This window comes from Notolepis coatsorum (genome assembly GCF_963971535.1).
Source record: "Notolepis coatsorum genome assembly, chromosome: 11".
In the NCBI taxonomy this organism is placed as follows: Eukaryota; Metazoa; Chordata; class Actinopteri; order Aulopiformes; family Paralepididae; genus Notolepis; species Notolepis coatsorum.
The window spans coordinates 65,646,760-65,667,055 of record NC_140175.1 but is presented as its reverse complement, the minus strand read 5'-3'; the positions used below and the strand labels follow the sequence as shown (position 1 = coordinate 65,667,055).

The following is a 20,296-nucleotide window of genomic DNA, read 5'->3' as shown; positions in this document are numbered from 1 at the left end:
CTGAGGGAGGCACAAGGTAATTAGTCCCTTTCAATGTCCCCTTAAAGGGGACATATTATTTTTTTGTCCTTTTCAACAAGTTAATATAGGTCCTTGAGGTTCCTTAACACATTAACTGCCACGCTTATATCCATCAATGTTTGATCACTGCCACCAGTCTAAGTTTATGGAGATGTTTACCTTCTTTGCAGGGCTATAACTTTTTAAATTGTATTGCTAAATTGACATTACTATGGCCCATTCAACATCGATTATCTATCGTTCAGGATGTAGGAACGTTTTACTTTTTCATTCACACATTTATACGAAAATACCATCTAGAGTATAAATATGTTTTTTATCGTTTTCTGCAGTAATTCCTAGAATGTGAGATATAGGCATAAATGCATATATTAGATTATCAAATGCCGTTTGATACCGATCCACGCTATATTAAAAATGTCAACTGTACATGGTGCCAAACGTTATGACTGATCATGCGCGGGTGAACGGGGGGGGGGGGGGGGGGTCGTTTATAATTCCGTGATCGTTGTTAAATGATTTATGTAGTATGGGTGATATATAGATCAGAGCAGTTTGCATCGATAATAAAAAACAAAAGGCTGAAAGTCACGGCAGCCTCCTCTTACCGTTGGGCGATGATACTGGAGCAAACAGACCCAGTTATTTGATGGGGATTGAGGCGATCCATTTCCGGTTTGTATAATACTAATACACGCCCAAATCATGTAGATTATTGAGTTATGGCAGCGATCCATATCCATGGTGTGTGGCTAGAGTCCTGGGATGATATGCGAGTGGCCGGACGTAATTAGGAGACGCACCGATATCCAACCGGCATATCCGGTTTGGCAACTCGCCGATCATCCACCAGGTGGCAGTATTGAAGCGTTGCAGAGTTGTGCTGAGTCCCACAGCATCAGACAAGGCTCCGTGGGTGAAATATGAATACCATGGCGAAAATATGAAATATGATCAAAATAACGTCGTACGCCGTGATCTGGCAGAATTCACATGAACTTGAAACCCGTTGTACGACGTTTTTGGCGCAGAAAGTGTTAAACATGTCTTTGGAGTTTTTTTTATTCAAAATAACCACTGAGATTATGCATTCTAGCCCTCATTCTGTAAAATCTTCACAATATGTTCCCATTAAAGTTGAAGTTGCTATACCTCTCTATTTCAGTCGTGTTCTCAATGCGCAAGCCTGTACCATCGGACGAAATTCAGATCCAATTTTCAGACTAGATGTTGCAGATCAATGACTCAAGATCCAACAATAGCATACCAATCTTGTCGTTTAAAATGTCATCTTGGGGGCGCCCAAGTGGCGAACCACGTAACACGCTGCGTCGCGGCACAGCCGACCCGGGTTCGATTCCCGGACCTGGCGTTCTTTGCCGAATGTCTTCCCCTGCTCTGTCCCATTCTTCCTCTCTCTCTCTCTCTACCGGATAAAACCAATAAAAATCTACCAAAAACATAATTACAAATTACAATCAGTCCCGCGAGACATTGCCTGTATATCAAACTAAAATAGTTCTGACTTCCATGTTCAATAACGCCCCCCTATCAGACGTCCATGTTCCATAACGCCCCCCCCCCCCCCCTATCTGACGTCCATGTTCAATAACGCCCCCCTATCAGACGTCCATGTTCCATAACGCCCCCCCCCCCCCCCCCTATCTGATGTCCATGTTCAATAGCGCCCCCCCTATCAGACGTCCATGTTCCATAACGCCCCCCCCCCCCCCCCCCCTATCTGACGTCCATGTTCAATAGCGCCCCCCTATCAGACGTCCATGTTCCATAACGCCCCCCCCCCTATCTGACGTCCATGTTCAATAACGCCCCCCCCCCCCCCCCTATCTGACATCCATTTTCCAAAAAGTCAACCTTTTAATAAAAAAGTGACACTTTCCCTGTTTCTGAAGTGGGATTTTGGATTTTGATAGTGCTCACTGCATGTAGGCCCCTATCTGGTTCCAGTACAGTTGTTGTCCTGATATTAAATAAATGTGTGTCCTGATGAATAAACTAACGTCCCCTTTGAGCATCCTGTGGATTTTGCTCTCTAAATTATTATTGTTGACTCCTCCTTGTCTTCTGCTCCTAGACTAAGCACAGGAAACAATGACCTTGATTCTGACAGCTCAGAATCGACTGACAGCGATGGAGACCCGAGGTCATTCAGGAGCACGGTACCCCAAGGTAGAGAGAACACCTTGGCTGATACAACCACTCCAATCCCTGGTTCAACCACCGGGTCTGCTCAGCCGTGGGTAGTGCGGATTGGCACCCCTACCAGCCGGACTACTAGCACTAACACATATATGGACAGCATCTCCACCACCAGCAGCACCACCAGAACCACTGGCAAACCGGCCACAGACAAACCCCTGGGCACCAGTAGACCTGGTATGGACAAAACAATTGGAGTGTTGGGGAACGGACCAAGGAGAGGTTATGGGAACATGTTGGACAACACCAACCTGAAGAAAGACATGCCTAAGGCAGACACGGTACCCAAGAGGGAGCCCCCCAAGTCCAAATCCACTCCCAAAGTGGTGGAGAGTGACCTCATCCGGAAGTTCCGAGCCATGTCTGACGTGGAGATCGGCATGTATGCCTTGGTGGGTGTCTCATGTGTGGCCATTCTGGCTTTCCTGCTCAATTGCGCCTCCTACAGCCTCTGCTTCCGGAACCACAAGACGCCCATCCAGGCCGGTCCGCCACCCCCCGGGGACCCCAAAGATCACAAGCACGACTGGGTGTGGCTGGGTGGCGGCAACAACCGCGGCCCCCCGCCGCCTGGCGCTCCACCCGTGGTTTGCAGCACCCTGAAGCGGGAGCCCCACCGCCCGATGGAGTCTCAGCCCCACCGCAGCCTGGAGACCGCCCTGAGCGGCGTGAGCTATGCCGCCGTCCCCGAAAGAACGGCCACACTGGGCCGCTGCAGGTCCAGCTCCCAGCAATACATTCAGGCTAAACTGGTCGACCCGATGGCCAACCGCTCGGCCACCCTGCTGGCCCGGCCGCACCACAGCGAGCCCCTGCACTCCCCCACCAGCAAGAGGAACCAGGTCCAGTTCACCACATTCACAACCCTGGATATCAAGCACCTGGCGGCGCTGAAGAAGAACGGAGTGGACTTCCACTGGGCCAATCAACAGCAGCAGCAGCAGCTACCTTCCATCAACACAGCACTACCTGACATGCCCTGGCCTGTCGTCACACCCATGGGACAACCCCAGTGAGACTGATGTGTGTGTGTGTGTGGCCTGATTATGTGTGTGTGTATCTGTGGGTTTGTGTGTCTCCTGAGATACGCCGTGGGAGGAAGTCTGTGAGTGTGTATGCACACACATCCATGCATGAACAGTACATGCGTGTGTGTGTGCGTGTGTGCGTGTGTGCGTGTGTGCGTGTGCGCGTGTGCGCGTGTGCGTGTGTGTGTGTGTGTGTGTGTGTGTGTGTGTGTGTGAAAGCATACTTCATGTGGGATATACGTTTTGCATGGTGTCTGAGACAGATAGAGGATGGATGATATTCAAAGTCAGAGATTAATATGATAAAAGCACATTTGTGCATCTGTATTAAGAGGATACTACCAGAGTTTTATACGAGCGAGTCGTGTGTTACGCCACGGACTGGATAAATAGAGTATATTTATGAATACTATTTAAATAAACTCCCAGTAAATACTGTCATCTTGTTTTCAATTTTCTATCAACACAGTGCAAGCCGACCTCACACTGTAGATGCAGAATTCATTCTCCTTTCAGAAAATAATTAAAAAAAAAGACGTTATTGTACAGGCCTGGTCTTGTAAATAGACATACTATTTATACTGTTTTATTGTTTACAAGTTTGTATCTCCAAACAAAAAAAAATATTTTATTGCTTGTTTTATTTCCTATTACTTTTGTACATTTGTACTGTATGGCTCCTCTAGAAGCAGCTTCAGATCAGATATGATGTAAAGCCTGTCCGAGTAAATGCAGTATGGGAGAGATTACTTGTTGTAAGTGGCTTTTTATGAGTTCCAGCCTTTTGTACATTTGTACGATTCCTCCGCATTATAGCTTTAGCGCTTTAGCGTTTGCAATATTTATGAAATGTTATTTTGAATAATCTTCAGCCACCACCCCCCTCACCCAGATATGTATTCAAATCCAAGACGTCTTATGCAAATGCGCACACAGTCCGTGCAGTATGTCTTGAAGTGGATATTTCCTCCGTATTTACCATCAATTTACCTCCCAGGCTTCCCTCGAGGCTTCACAGTTTGTAAAAAGAAAAAAATGAAATATATATATATATACATATATTATTTGATGTTGGTCTCTTGAAACACAGCAATAAACATTCAACCAACAGGATTTTTCATGTGTAAATGAAGACAGACAACATCCTCAATGTTTCTCTTTTTCTGCTTCTTTCTTCTTATGACCAAGATGTGATGTGTAAGTCCTATGAGATTCCACAAATAAAGAACTAAAGGACAAGCTGCTCGTATCAAGAGTGAAATTGTAATTAGGCAAATTTTCCTTTTGTTGTTTCCGAGCAGGTGTACCGAGACAAACACAAGTCATTCACAGTGCCATGTATGATTGGTGACATGCGGCAGTGTGCCAGTGCACGGCTGAGACCTAACGGGTTAACCGTGACCTGCCGTCCAGCGTATTCCAGTGGTAATAGAAAACGTTCATATGTGTGGCATGGTTTTATTACGCTTGACGGTTTCCACAGTGAAATCTACCGCCTTCTTCAGACGCACATGTTGTGATGTGTGATGTCAGACTGGTCATGGTTGTCTTGCCGGAAGACGTCCGATGTCACCTGACAGTTTTATTTTCAGGACAGCGCACCAGGTGTGGGATAGATGCTACGTGTAAGCCTGGTTCCATCATGATTTGTCTTTAAAAGGCCGTTCGCGTAAACAACGTGAACTGGATGGTAGTCGGAACGTTCTGTCCTCTTCTCCAATAATTATTGGAGCAATTCACACCAATCAAAGGTTTTCTTTAGTGTTTAGGAAGGCCAGCACACAATCATACTTTAGCTGCCACTGTGAAACGTGTCGATGCCCGCGTGAGTCACCCGTCTCCCGGGGTTTTTGTTCGGAACATCGTCAGCCGGCGTTACAGACCCATCCATCAATGGGTGTATTGATAGAGGAGCATACTCACAGCATGTAGCCGGACACAGCGCCTCAGAATTGATTTCCCATCTTAGCAACGTTAGTGACAAATACTGTTTGTGACAAGTCCGCCTGCCAGGGGATGGATCCTGTCCCTCTATGGACCCGCTGGCTTCTCCTGCAGACCCGCCCCAGGCCCCTCACAAATAAATACACCTAGTCTGTCCTAGCAGGGTGAGAGAGAGAGAGAGAGAGAGAGAGAGAGAGATAGAGAGAGAGAGAGAGAGAGAGAGAGAGAGATTGACTGGTAGTGGGAGATACAGTAGCGGGAAAAAAATAAAAGAGGAATGAGAGAGAGAGGGAGGGAAGGAGAGATGAGACATATCCTCTTATGCCCAAGAATCCTCATCACTTTCCTCTTGATAGTGTCTCCTGAGGTAATACATGTATTTCATCATCCATGAAAGTTCACATAAGATTACTCCCTCTATCCCTGGCCCCCGTCCTTCTATTTGAATTGTTTTTCTCTCCGTCTGCTTCTTCTTTGCCTCTTGTACTATATTTACCTGTCTCTCGCTCTCACTCTTCCTGCTGTCTGTCTTTCTCTCACTCTTTTACTTCTCTCTATCTCACTCTCTTCCTGCTGTCTCTGTCTTTCTCTCACTTTTTTTACTTCTCTCTATCTCACTCTCTTCCTGCTGTCTCTGTCTTTCACTCACTCTTTCTTCTCTGTCTGTCATTCTCTCTCTCTTCCTTGTCTCCCTGTCTTTCCCTCTTACATCTCTCTACCCATACATCTCGTGTTCCTTCTCTCTCTCTCTCTCTCCACCTCCCTGTCCCTGTCTCCACCACTTCCACACAACCCATCTCTAAATTACATTCTGGGAGCTGTTGACTCATATACACTGTACAGCCCAGCTTACAACTAGCCCATGATTGCCTGGCACCCGGAGCTACCTCAGATCCTGGCATCCCGAGGATGTGACATCACGCGTCACTGCTCCCCGCTGCACCGTACTGAGACACATTCTGGTGGATTTTGAACCCTTTGATAAAAGCATTTTATAATAACTTTGCCCCCAAAAAGACTCTCTCCCTCTCCCCGCAGGCCTAGCATGTTTGCTATGCGGATAAACTCTCCTCCTCCTCCTCCTCCTCCTCCTCCTCCTCCTCCTCCTCCTCCTCCTCCTCCTCCTCCTACTCCTGCTCCTCCTCCTCCTCCTCTTCCTCTTCCTCTTCCTCCCTGGGTTCCAGTCGATTTATCTGTCCAACAGGAGTTGAGGAGGTAAACAAACTAGCCTGGGAGATAAGCCATGATTCAAAGTGTGCTCTGCAGTGCCTCGTGGTCCGGCATCTCTGATCGCAGAGCTGCTGTATCAGCAGCAGCAACGGCGCCAATGTGGAATTCACAAAAAAAGCGATGAAGCAACAAAGGCTGCAGTGTTGTTGATGATGTCACTGAGTAGAAATGTACTTAATTTTTTCAAATGTTTTTAAACTTCTTATTATTTTCTTTGTGTGTGTGTAAGGTAACATTTATTGTGTGTGTTGGGGACAGTGTCGTAGTACTCGAGTCCGAGTCCTGGACTGATTTTCAGAACTCGTGACTCGACTTGGACTTGAGCACTGATGACTCGGACATGGACTTGGACTCGAGCATTGACTGCATTCGGACTCGGAAGGTGCAGACGAGGACTCAGACTTGTTAATTGATAAATACAGTTATTTTGGAAAAAAATATTGTTTTAATAGGCCCTAATAATTTGGCATAAGATATTAATGGTGAGTGCATTTGTTTGGCTATTGTGTCACAAAGTAAATAAACTCCCTTTGAAATGGTGACCGCTGTGTCATTTATGTTTAATGTAAACCTTTATTTAGTCAGCTCTTTGACTGCCAGAGTGGAGTGGACTCAACCTTGATGACGTAGACTCGGACTCGGTCTAGTGTAATGGGGACTCGACTCTGGCTCTTCTTTGGTGACTCGGACTCGAACACTCGAGACTTGACTCTGACTCGAGATTTAGTGACTCTCTTACAACACTGGTTGGGGATGGGGTATACAGTACACTAACTGTATAACACTTCTTTGTCCTTTTGTGTATACTAACCTAAAACTGAAAAACAAGGAAAAAACAATCCAGAAAAGGGATTACTAAGAAGCTCTCTTGTGTAGACTGTGCATTTTTTTTATTCTTAAAGGGATATTTCACTTTAGTAGAACTTGTCAAAATGCAGTCTTACCTCTATCTAAAGTCATCTACAAGTAAGCTAGCGATCTGTCCCTGTGGTCTGCTGTCAACACCACCATTCCTCCCAGGTGTCAGGCTCCTCATTTACTGCCATTCATGTTGGGGACCTAATCTAAATATCATATCTAAGTATAAACAAACTACTGCTGTGCAGATTTCAATAAAACAGACAATTCAAGTCAAAGGTAGGCTATGTGATTGGTTTGGCATTTGTTGTGTGTTTACAGATGTATTACCTTTGAGAAATAATAGCAGATCTGGTCAAGTTGTTGTAGGTTTGAGTGTAGGCCTATACTGTGTATTTCTGCCTTTCATAGAATGTTGGGGAGTGGTTAGCTTGGGTTGCTACCTTGATGGAAGAAAGATTGTAAACATCCTGTGAGAAGTTGACAGTTGGTCCAACTGCAACTCAAGTGAGAAATAGTTAATTTACTGATGATTTGATGTAAAAAAAAATCATTACATATAATGATATTGCTGTATAGTTTGGTTACACATCAGATGTATGATATTTAGACATAGTCCCCAAAATTAATGGAAATGAATTCCTGACACCTGGAAGGAATGGTGGTGTTGACAGCAGACGACAGGGACAGCAGTGGTGTTCTACTAAAGTGAAAGATCCCTTTAAAATGTGTGATTATAGGCAGATGTATTTCTACTCCTGCAGAAGGAAAACAGGATGTCGGGGCAGCCGCAATGTTAATGAAGCTCAGTGTAAGATCCAGTCACCTCTCGTTCACTCCTCTATTTCATCATTTAATTGAATGATCAAATCACCTTAAGCCTCATGTCCTCCTGGGAACCAAGTGTTATGTTTGCTTACACACATCTGTCAGTTGTTGTTCTGTTCTGTTGCTTGCTGTCATTTTCATTTGCATGTAAGCCACTGCACCAGACCTACACCAGACCTGCATGAGACCTGCACCAGACCTACACCAGACCTGCACCAGACCTGCACCAGACCTGCACCAGACCTACACCAGACCTGCACCAGACCTGCACCAGACCTGCACCAGACCTACACCAGCCCTGCACCAGACCTGCACCAGACCTACACCAGACCTACACCAGACCTGCACCAGACCTACACCAGACCTGCACCAGACCTGCACCAGACCTACACCAGACCTGCACCAGACCTGCACCAGACCTGCACCAGACCTGCACCAGCACAAAGACTCTTACAGAAAAATCACATATGAACATATTAACATCGCACGTGTGTTTTTTGGCAACACAGTCTCATCAGAAAATGTGAATGAATTAGTAATTGACCACAGGGAAAAAGGTACATAATGTACATTATGTTATAGACATACGTAATATAATTTTACCTATTGTAATGGCAAAAGTCCAAAACAAACGCAGCAACCAGGAGTTGAACCAACAATCACACGTGTTTTTCATGTGGCTTATTCACATACTCCCATGAGGGTTTCTAGAGGTCTAGACAAGAAAGACAATATTCTCATCACGTGTTTTACCATACAATATGGCCACAGCTCATTGGCCACGATTGTAATTTAATGATAATCACCTGCTATTTGATTACAAATCACCTGTTGTTTTGTGACCAGGATGTGTGCGTTGGAATAGGAATAGGGGAACAGCTTGGATCCAAGTGTATTTCCTGTTACAGTGTTTGCTAATAGCCGACAGGAAATTAAACAGTATCCTACTGGTTAGAGGAGCATGGCTTGTGACCGGAACGGTCGCCGGGTTGATCCCCGGGACAGGCAGGAGAACTCTCCCCTTCCTCGATAACAACCTGCTGAAGTGCCCTTGGGCAAGGCACTTAACCCCTAACCTCCCTAACTGCTCCTGTGTCAGACTGTGGTTGTACTGGGCAGCTCCCAGGTGTGAGTGTGAAGCAGGGTGTTGCTGAACAAGACCCACGGCACTATAGCTGCACAGTGTGAGTGACTGAGTGAGTGTGAGTGAGTGAGTGAGTGATTATCCATGCTAGATCGTCTGTGACTGAGTGAGTGAGCAAAATGTAATGTTTTGTCTTGCCTAAACTTTGAGGAGGTGCGACCTCTTGATTTTTTCAACAAAGGCTTTTTATTGATTGTAAAACGAATGTTAGCTTAGTCAAATTGGAATGTGAGGTCATGTAGGACAGGGATCTCCTGCCATGGGGTCAGGTATGCTCTGCCTACATGATTTCAATCTAAAAACCGTGTGAGGTCATCGTGTAAACAAAACAGCGTGGGAGTATAGAGTCTCCCGTTCTCGCTATCATCAAAGCAGACCTCTAATCTGGAGCATCAGCTTTCCTATTGAGAGATGTGAGGGATTGGGGTCATTGTGTTGAGGGATTAATGTGCATTAGTGGACCCTCTCCATGGCACATGCCCACTTATGTGGGCTAAAAGAGACAAGGTCGCTTACTTCCCATGGCTGGCTTTCTAAGGGTTGGTGGATGTAATCGCAGATGGAGGGGTGGAGGGTGCTTCAGGAAATAATAGTCAGAGATGGAGGCAGGCGTTTCAGAAAATGCATTAACATTAGTTACAAAACAACTACTGAAAGGATTAAAAGCTGTATCCACCAGTTTTCCTTGTAAACAACTTGCTTATGTTCATATTTCCACCGAAACAGAAATTGTTCCATTGTTTCTTCTTTCTTCATTGTTTTACAATCTACACAATGAATTTCCTACCTGAATTTCCCAGGTAAATCGTTGCCATTTTCTTTGCTCTCGAAATGTTATACAGACCAATCAAATTGAAGCACAAGAGAGCAGCCGTACACGCCTCTAGTGCACTCTCTGTGGTCTCTGTCACGTCACCCCTGTGTTCGTTGGCGGGCTGGTGCGTCCTTGTGCATGTACTGAAACTAGATTACATAGTTGTGGAGCCCTGCTCGCACTAGTGCCACCGAGGCAAATATGAACCTGGAAATAATTATAAATCAGTATCTTTCTTTTGAATAAAATAAGCTTTTTCTGTATCAGGATTGTTAATGATAATTAGCCTAATCAAAGTAAAAAAAATAGTAGCCTATAGCAAATGTACACACACACACACACACACACACACACACACGCACACACACACACACACACAGAGAGAGAGAGAGATAAATAGAAATGGAGAGAGAGAATGGCTTATAGCAGACTTAATGATTTTAGAATATTTCAGCTAATGAAGTATGACATATTTATGATCATCAATTATGCAGTTAGTCTTTATAGTGTAACGTTTGGCTACTTAAAATCATTGAAGGTACAGAGAAAGAGAGAGGGAGAATGTTTCAGGCTCAGCCCCTCCTCACTGAACAGACTGGTCATGGTTGTCTTGCCGGAAGACGTCCGATGTCACCTGACAGCTTAGTTAAAGATAGCAGCTAACGTTAGTTTAGGTATTTACCGTAACTTGGGCATACAGAGATGGCAAGGATGCCAAGCATGCTAGACGCATTGAACCCGTTGAAATTGGATATCAGTCTTTCTACGACAACCTCCTTGAGCGCTGCATATTAAAAACTCCCCCCGATTGAATGGGGGCTTTAATCAACTTGGGCGCTGCGTAAAACTCTTGGGTGCCACGCCTAAGTCTTATAATGTTATTTCCCATTTGGAAATACAAACGGTATTGCACAAAATTAAATAATGTTATAGTATAATATAGCCATCAATAACTTATGCCAAATGATTAGGGCATATTATAAAAAAATATATTTATTTATCTTATAATACATGTATTTATTAATTAACAGGTCCGAGTCCTCGCCTGCACCTTCCAAGTCCGAATGCAGTCAATGCTCGAGTCCAAGTCCGAGTCATCAGTGCTCAAGTCTCAGTCCACTCGAGCACTACAACACTGGTCACCAATAAGGTTGTATATCTGGCCACTGTATGAAGCCAAGCCGTAAAGCAGCTGTTGTCAACAAGGCAGCCCCAACGAGTTTCTCGCTTTCTCATTTTCAGAGACCCCTTTTCTCCTACTGTGCTCTATACTGCCAATTCATACTTTATAGATCTGGCTAAAGCCTTTGACACTGTAGATCATGAACAGCTTTTGAAGCGGCTGAGAGTCACTAATCACAGTGTAGCATGGTTTGAGAACTACTTCTCTGATTGCACTCAGTCATTAAAGTCCCCCAAGGCTCCTTACTAGCTCCAATCCTCCTCCATCTATATAAACAATTTAGGCCAGTTCGCTGGGAACTCCCTAATTCATCTCTATGCTGATGACACAGTCCTGTGTACACCTCTGGTCCCTCCCCGGATGCTGTCCTGAAAACTCTCCAGGAGAGCTTTCTAAAAATCTAAGCTGGTTTCTCCGCCCTTTGTCCTAAACACCAGCAAGACCAAAGTTATGTGGTTCGGCCACAAGGGTGCCTCCCAGACTGACACCATTGTAGCCGCCAATGGCAAAAAGCTTGAACTGGTCACCTCCTATAAATACCTGGGAGTGTGGATCGACACCAAACTCTCCTTCTCTGAACACCTAACTAAACTGCAGGCCAAAGTCAAAGCAAGGCTTAGCTTTCTGTATAGGAACCGTTCCTCCTTCACTACATCTGCTAAACTCACCCTGGTCCAGATGACTGTCCTGCTGATGCTGATATTTGACTTTAGCTATGTAATCTACCGCTTGGCCCATAAAGGTGATCTAGAGCGCTTAGATATCCTATATCACTCCGCCATTTGCTTCGCTACCAATGCCCCCTACAGGACCCACCACTGCGAGCTATACTCCCTAGTAAACTGGCCCTCCCTGGAAATTAGACGCAACATCCACTGGCTGGCCTTTGTATATAAAACACTTCTAGGCCGTACTCCCCCTTACCTTACTCGCCTAGTCCACCCTTGTCCACTCCCGAATTACCACACCCAGTCAGCCACACATATCCTGGTAAACGCCCCCAATGCCAACTCCTCACAAGGCCGTTCCTCCTTTCAATATGCGGCAGCTGATAGCTGGAACACACTACAAACATTTTTTAATATGGAAACGTTTATTCCAGTGCCAATCACGTGTTAACACGTTTCTGGATCGTTTTTCATTTTTTTCCTGCTGTTAGCATAGGGAATGAGTCTGAGATCGCAAAAGTCCAATGCCGCCGCCTGGTGGTATGCGGCCGGTATTGCACATCCTTTGAAACGTTGAGTCTTTGGCTGAAACATTGCGGCTTATAAACCAGCCTCTCAGGAATTGGCCCGGATCATTCCGAAATAACACTCATATTCACCATGGTATAAAACGGCCACTATTGTTCTGTTGTCTGTCAGTTGTTGTTGTTCAGTTCAGTTGTTACTCTGTATGTATGTCCTGTCTTTTTAATAAGGTTCCTTTGTGTTTTATTTTTATTTATTAGTGTGGGTGACCATCTTTATTTATTTCTTTATTCCGCCGATGTTTGTCCAGTAACCCCTGCCAGAGCTTTCACACCCCACACAAGTGTAAGGTATCAAAACGACCGGCTTGGTCCAACTCGAGTTGCTATTACTTTAAACATTTTGGTCCATAGGGAATGAATGGCGGAATGTAAATAACTAGAGTGTAGAAACTGCATTTCTTTGTTTTACCTTCACCTTTTGTAAATTGCGACAGTGATCAAAACTTTGGACGTAGATATAAAAACAACACACCAAAACGATGACACGACTGTGCCCTCGGTCAAAAAAGAAAAATATATGGAATTGGACATTTCTTTCTCAACTTATGGCCATTTCTTTGACAGTCATGCTCCACATAGACACGAATGGGCTCTCCACTCTAGCTGAAATCTGTGATTTTACTGTTCCTTCCCTTGTTTTCCGATTGCCACACAGGCCACAATTGTCGACGGAATTACACAATATCGCACATAACCCTTCAGGAAGGTCCTCAAGTGCTCATATAAAAAATACTAAGCTTCATCTCTTATCGTTTTGCTTTAATCATCGTGAGAGTGAAGGAAGCACAGCCTCATTGAAATACATTGGGGATAGATTTGTGTCAGTTAGGATTTTAATCAATTAAGGCTAGCAGGTGTGCATGACTCAGAGGGAGGTGTCAATCAACTCAGTACTGCCATGACCTAGCCATGACCTCTCAGGGGATTACCCCTTGATCCTTAGGCCGCACCCCCTTTTTGTATCTTTTGAACCGTTTGTCGTAAAGACTTGCGGGTTGGCGTTATTTCTAAACCTAGCCGCATTTCTGGCAAGACTCTCTCTGATTGGCCGACGCCTGTTTCTACACTGGTTAAACTTAGGCACTCTTTCGAAGTTGGTTAAGGTTAGAGTTTGTCTTAGACAAACTCTAACCTTAACCAACTTCGAAAGAGTTGACAAACTGCCGGGAGAGGGCGTCCGGCTTAATGTTCTTGGAGCCTGGCCTGTAGGTCAGGGTGAAATTAACCCGGCCGAAGAACAGCGCCCAGCGGGCCTGGTGGGAGTTCAGGCGCTTGGCTGTCTGGACGTAGGCGAGGTTCTTATGGTCCGTCCAGACCAGGAAGGGGATCTCTGAGCCCTCCAGCCAGTGCCTCCATTCCTCCAAGGCCAGCTTGACTGCCAGGAGCTCCAGGTTCCCAATATCATAGTTGACCTCCGCCGGGGTCAGGCGGCGAGAGAAGAAGGTGCAGGGGTGTAGTCTCTGGTCGAGAGCGGAGCGCTGGGAGAGGACCGCCCCCACCCCGGTACTCGAGGCATCCACCTCCACCACGAACTGGCGGGACGTGTCCGGCTGGACGAGGATGGGCACGGAGGTGAAGCGCCTACGCAGCTCGGAGAAGGCGGAGTCCACCTTAGCGGACCAGACGAAGGGCACTGAGGGCGAAATGAGTTGGGTAAGGGGTGCAGCGACCCGGCTGTAGTCCCTGATGAAACGCCGGTAGAAGTTAGCAAATCCCAACTGTAGCCTCTGTTAACATTTCCCCTGAGAAATAGCAGGTGACCTGGAGATGGAGGAAATACAGAAGGATCTTTTCAATTCTGCACTTTCAGAAGTGTGAAATATCCATGTAAAATACCTTCTTTATCACATTGACTGCCGTTCACGTAGATCTACGTTTATGTGGCCCGACCGTTGAGTGCCGGAAACGTAGATCTATGTTTCTGTTTCGTTATTTATTTTATTCGCTATTGCCATTCATAATCAATCGAGGCACCTTGTGCATGCTGTCTTGAATGTGTCTGAGATCGCAGACGGCAAATGCCGCCGCCTAACGCCTTGCGGCCGCTATTGCACTCCATTTCAAACGATGTGGTTTGTTTTCTCGGCCGAGCTGCGGCGTGGGGGCGGGTTATAAACACTCCGGCAAGACAAGCGGTCACCACGGTTGCCTCGAGGAGTTCATCCGCCCGCCCGTTCATGTGCAATGCTGGATCGGACAAATGATCGCGATGAATATTTGGAATGGCGATTTGATAATTGGATTATTCTTTTTGCAGTACATCAGAGACAAGGTAAGGACTATATATTACCAATCTTGCGTTGATCCGCTATTTCCCCCCCCCGCGATTGCAGCCTCTGTGTGTGTGTGTGTGTGTGTGTGTGTGTGTGTGTGTGTGTGTGTGTGTGTGTGTGTGTGTGTGTGTGTGTGTGTGTGTGTGTGTGTGTGCGTGCCGTTGGCTGCGATAGATGCATGGAGGGCCGGTTTCCCCCCGTCCCCTTTCGTGCATGCACGAGGAAACATAATACCGATAATCTAGCATTGATTTCAGGATGATTCAATAATCAGGCGAAAAATGGCAACGTGATAAGTGAATTTCACTAAAGGGCTGTTTGACGGAGTTCCCTGGGATTACACAGGATCACTCTACAACTATACTCATATTCACCACGGTATAAAACGGAAATGTATAGATGAGAAAATTATCTGTTTAGCTATAATATAAAATATAGGTTTAGCTCTACAAATAAGGTGAGCGCTTACATGGGGTTAATGGGTGGCAAGGCCTATGCACTTCCCGGAAGGGGCGTGGCACCCAATGTGTTAAGGATCTGCATCAGTTGAGTAGTTGGTGCTCAAATAACTCAATGTGCTTTCCCGCCTGCCGACTTTTATACAACCAATCTCCAATTTGCCACCAATCTCTCAAATTCTTGGCAGACATTATTACCCACAGAAGAGGCCTATATGTAACGGTTGTGACATCGATAGGGGCGGGCCTTCAGAGGGGGCTGTAGGGGCGGTGCTCCCCGGGCCCGCGACGGTCGGGACCCAATGGGGGCCCGTCGCCGAGGCAGCAGGCTCCGCGCCCAAGATATTTGCAGGCGGGCCCTGCTGCCTCGCGCCACTGAGTGCACTGACGTTTGTGGTCATATTAGGTATAAAGCATCGTAGCCTTTAATATGAGTTGAACTTGTGCTGCTATTTTCACACTCACATTTAACATTAAAACATGAAAAATTGCAAGTGAATCCCTTCTATTGTCTCCATCTCCAAATGTATTTTGGGTAAAATGGTCATCAGCCGTCCATCAACATCATACGTAAATAAACGTCATCATCAATCACTTGTCAACAGAGCCCTGCCTAAGCATGAGCGGGAGCAGTTATAAACACAAAAGTGGAGCGACAAAACGCAAAGAAAAAGATAAAAAGGACCAAGGAAAAGACAAATTGTCCAAGCTAGATGTATATTTTTTCCGCCCTACTCTCCTCCTGCGGGAGGAAACTGAAGTTGTTGAAGAGCCTCAGCCCGCCAACAACGTTAGTGGGGGTGAGCCAGATTTACAGGTAGGCTACAATCACGGACACACACTGTCAACAAGAAATGTGAGTTTGTGGTAAATGTTGATATCATATGGTTGTTGTTACTTCGTGTAGTATCACATTAAAACGCTTATGTCCCACTCGCTGGTCATCTCGCCATGATGCGCTTGTTGTGTTAAAGCACAGATATGGAGACATTATAAAAGCCCTCGTCAAAATATCCCTTACCAGTGACCAAAAGGATGAGCGCAATGAAGCAAGTGCACTCAAGAATGCCATGATAAGCAAATTTCGCTATCTATTTTTGGTCAACATGCAGACCAAGATATGGAAAGCATAAATTGTGCTTCACAGTTACTGCAAGCAAAAGACGCGGATATTCTCAATTCTACTCTACTGCAAAAGGCCATCAGTGTTTTGGTGGAGTAACCTATAGGGGACAATTTGATGAGGCGAAGTCCGCCACTCTTGCCCTGGCTACTAAATGGGGAAGTCAAACACAGTTTGAAACAACGCAGGGCCAGGAAAGTTAAGCGTCACTTTGATGAACTTTCTGAAGACAGCCGCCTCACTGACGCAGAGAGCAACTTTCGGGTGAATGTTTCAATGCATGTCTCGATATAATCATCCAGCAACTGTCCCAAAGATTCACCAGTTTAAATGCAACTGTGAACATGTTTGAGGCAATTCACCCCAACACACTACTGCAAGCAAAGGATGAGGATTTTACACCAAGCTGCCCAGGAGAGCACATAGTCGCGACATCGCCGCCAGCTTCCCTGACCAGCTGCTTTCTTTCAGAACCTGTTTCAGGGACCAGATACAAAAACTAAAATCTGTCGCGGATCTGGTAAAAATGCTCATTGTTTACAACCCAGCAGTAACATCGACATTCAGTGAGGTTTGCACAGCCTTCATCTTATGTCTGACTCTGTATGGCTTTATGTCATGTTATATCATTATCTGTATATATTTCGTTTCTATACTATTTGTAGAAACGAAATCTTAAATATTACACCTTTTCTTTGGTTAGTTTTCTTTCAAACATTGTTTTAAATTGTAATCTTAGACTGTTTGCGACTTTTTATGCACAAGCGTCAAATTACCACCCCGGACTCCCGATATGTCAAGCTTTATTGGGTTTAAAGGGCCCAGTAATGTGGTGCCGCCCCCCGCCCCGGGTCTGATAGGTTCCACTACTGGACATCGTCATCTTAAACTTCGATGCCCCGAGGGAGTTTCGAACCTGTGGTCTCCCACATCGCGGGCAACAGCACAGACTGCTATACCAAGAAGTGAACTCACTGCTTTGTAACCTGTCTATGTGTAACGTCCCCAGGCCCAGCCCTTGCTGGGCCGGTTATGATAAAGACATTGGACATTCCCTACCTCCTGACAGTGGTCTCCTACTTGGTCTCCTACCTCCCTCTAGTGGCCAGATGAGCCAGATGGTGCAGGCGGCCATTTTGGTCTGGTTTAAAATAATAGAGTTCATCTCCACTTATTTGTTGTCTTGGGCCATCCCTGCCTTTGTTCGATGTCGTCTCCCTGTCTGGTTGTTGTGTGTGATATTGCTTTTTGTGTCTAGTTTGGTGTTTATTTGATTCTGTGTTTTGGCCTGGCCTTGCCAGGTGTTGCTCATTGTAATTACTCCTTGTATTTAAGTGTGGGTTTGTCCTCACTTCCTTGTGGCGTCATTTCCTCCAATACCCCTTGTTGTTCCCGTATCGTGCCTGTGCCTGTGTCCTATCATGTGAGTTGTTGTCCAGTCAGTGAGCTTGTTCTTCTGTTTGTTTTGTTAGCTTTGTTTGGTGCTCTTTGTTTTTCGTGATCAGTCCGTGTTTGTTCCAGAGCCAGCCCGGCTGTGCCTCCTTTGTTTTGTAGTTTTGTTGTTAGTAAATATCCATTCCTTAAGCTTCACCCCTCATCTCTGCCTCGTTCCTTCTCCCTTGTCTGCATACTGTGTTCTCACCTTCATTAGCACCCCCAATCGTAACACTATGTGTCTTTTAACAGGTTCAGCGCCAGAGGTCGCTATGGGCGTATGGCCTTTGTGAGCCAGCGCTCTGTTCAATGGGGATAAATTCCGGTGTTTGCAGTGCTAAAACTATATTAAATATTATAGCTATGGATATAATAACATAGTCGATTGTCAGTGAGTTTTTTCCGGTCAACATGCAAAAAACTGATAATTTTTTCATCCATACATTTCCGTTTTATACCGTGGTGAATATGAGTTTATACAATGGCATGCACATTTCTTGATTCTGATTGGCTGAAACACTTCTTTCAGACGTTGTTATTTATCATAACACACTCCACGTGATCCCAGAACCCGCCCACAACCGAATTACTTTGTTTCCAAATCACTCCGCCGTTCGTATTTTTAGGAATGAAACCAAGATGGCGGACAATAATCTTTATGAATGGATGTATTGATATCGTCATAACGACTCATTCAAAAACGATTCTGTCACGTGGTGTTAGTTGCTTACACAATGTTGGATTAAGTAATTGGTTGGTCATGACTAGGGATGCCCCGATCACGTTTTTTGCTACCGATACCGATCACCGATCGTCTATGAGCCATATCGGCCGATACACTGCCGATACCGATCGTTTTTGGTTTTATAAAATATATATTTTTTATATATAATTCTTTTTTTTATATATATAAAATATATATATTATATAATTATACTTGTAGTTGTATTATCTGCGAGACATCACCACCACGCAACAAGTCAAAATGCTCGCTATCTGCAAACAGCTCCACTGTCTGTGTGTATACTCTGCTTTGGTCAAATCACATTCAGCATGCCCTCATCCACGCGCAGCCTATGCAACATTGTACCCCGGATGTAGCTAGGTTCGCTAGATAGATGAAACTTCCCTTCTCAACCAACCCATTGATAACAACCCATATAATAGCCTTGTTTATGTTTGTTTTTGCTCGTGTTCTTGTATATAGTGTAATATAGTTATATTTAGTTTGTTTGTTACGTTTGTTAGTTCGTTAGTTTAAACTTTAGAACAGTGATGCCACAGATTACTTGTAAAAGTAATCTGATTACTGATTACTGATTACTCCTTTAAAAAGTAATCTAAGTTACTTTACTGATTACTTGATTATCAGAGTAACTTAGTTACTTTGAAAGTAACTAGGTTACGAAGTCGTCGTCGTTCCCCCAACAGTTTTTTTTAAACGCTTTATTGAAAGTGCATAAATTGTTTTTAACTTGTTTCTCTGCACATAACGTAAATTGTTAAACTAGTGCTTCAGCTTCTGTACCATCAAGTATGGTAAAGCAACAGTCTATGATGCTCACAGCATTAGAGCAGCCAGCCAGTGGTTTTACAAAACCAGTGTATCACATCTAACAAATGCAGGCTGAACTATTCAATTATATCAACTGTAACTATTACATTGTTTTTATAAATGTCTCTCTATAAACATACAATCAGTCTCTCTTTAACATGTAAATTAAAAACTGTAAATCTGGCAAATAAGAGCTTTTGCTCTGCCACCATCAACCCTACTGTACCTAGTCGAAGCGTCGGCTAGTGTTGTTATTCCAGATGCTTTCAATGCAATTGGATGTGCTGTTTTTAGCGGTAGACAGTATTTTGTTTCCTATCCCTATTGGGGTGGAATTCTGAACAGAAACCGCAAAAGTCATCTTGCGGTTTCACTTTTAATTTTGCCAAGCGTTTTGGGGTGGAATTCTCCGACGACGGAGCCCTGCTGTCACACGATTGGCGCATATGTCACATGACGTGCTGTGAAGACCCGCCCTACTCTGCCTCTGATTCGCAGACTGTGGATGGGGAATGTGATTGGACTAAAGCAGAGTCACTCACAGACAGAGAGTCCAGTCACGCCGCGGGACACATTCTTGTATTTAACCCTTTCACTGCCACACCACGTCACTCCCAAATAAGAAAAACAGCTCAAAATTAATTTTTGACTGTCGAAAACGAAATAAAATACTGCATTCCGCCTGCATTATGAATTTATGATGAGATAGTAACGAAATAGTAACGCACAGCCATTTGGACAAGTAACTGCAATCAGATTACTGGCTTTTAAAGATTAACGCGTTAGATTACTATTTTCGGGGAAAAGTAATCAGATTACAATAACGCGTTACTTAGTAACGCGTTACTGGCATCACTGCTTTAGAATAGTTGTAACGTTAGTTTAGCTTCGTTTTAACGTTAGATAATGTACAAAATAACCGCCTTTC

At 44.8% G+C, this 20,296-nt stretch overlaps 1 protein-coding gene across 1 annotated transcript in view; it reads left to right on the top strand.

Moving 5' to 3' along the window:
* The window catches only part of LOC311237142 (transmembrane protein 132C-like), a gene marked incomplete at its 5' end in the record, with an annotated part of 190,347 nt that extends 186,854 nt beyond the window's left edge, over positions 1 to 3,493 (top strand). Inside the window, one exon of the mRNA XM_084324948.1 lies at positions 2,117 to 3,493. Coding sequence (XP_084181074.1) covers positions 2,117 to 3,257 — 1,141 coding nt within the window. The 3' untranslated portion in view covers positions 3,258 to 3,493. The remainder of the gene's footprint in view (positions 1 to 2,116) is intronic.
* Between the last annotated feature and the right edge of the window lie 16,803 nt (positions 3,494 to 20,296).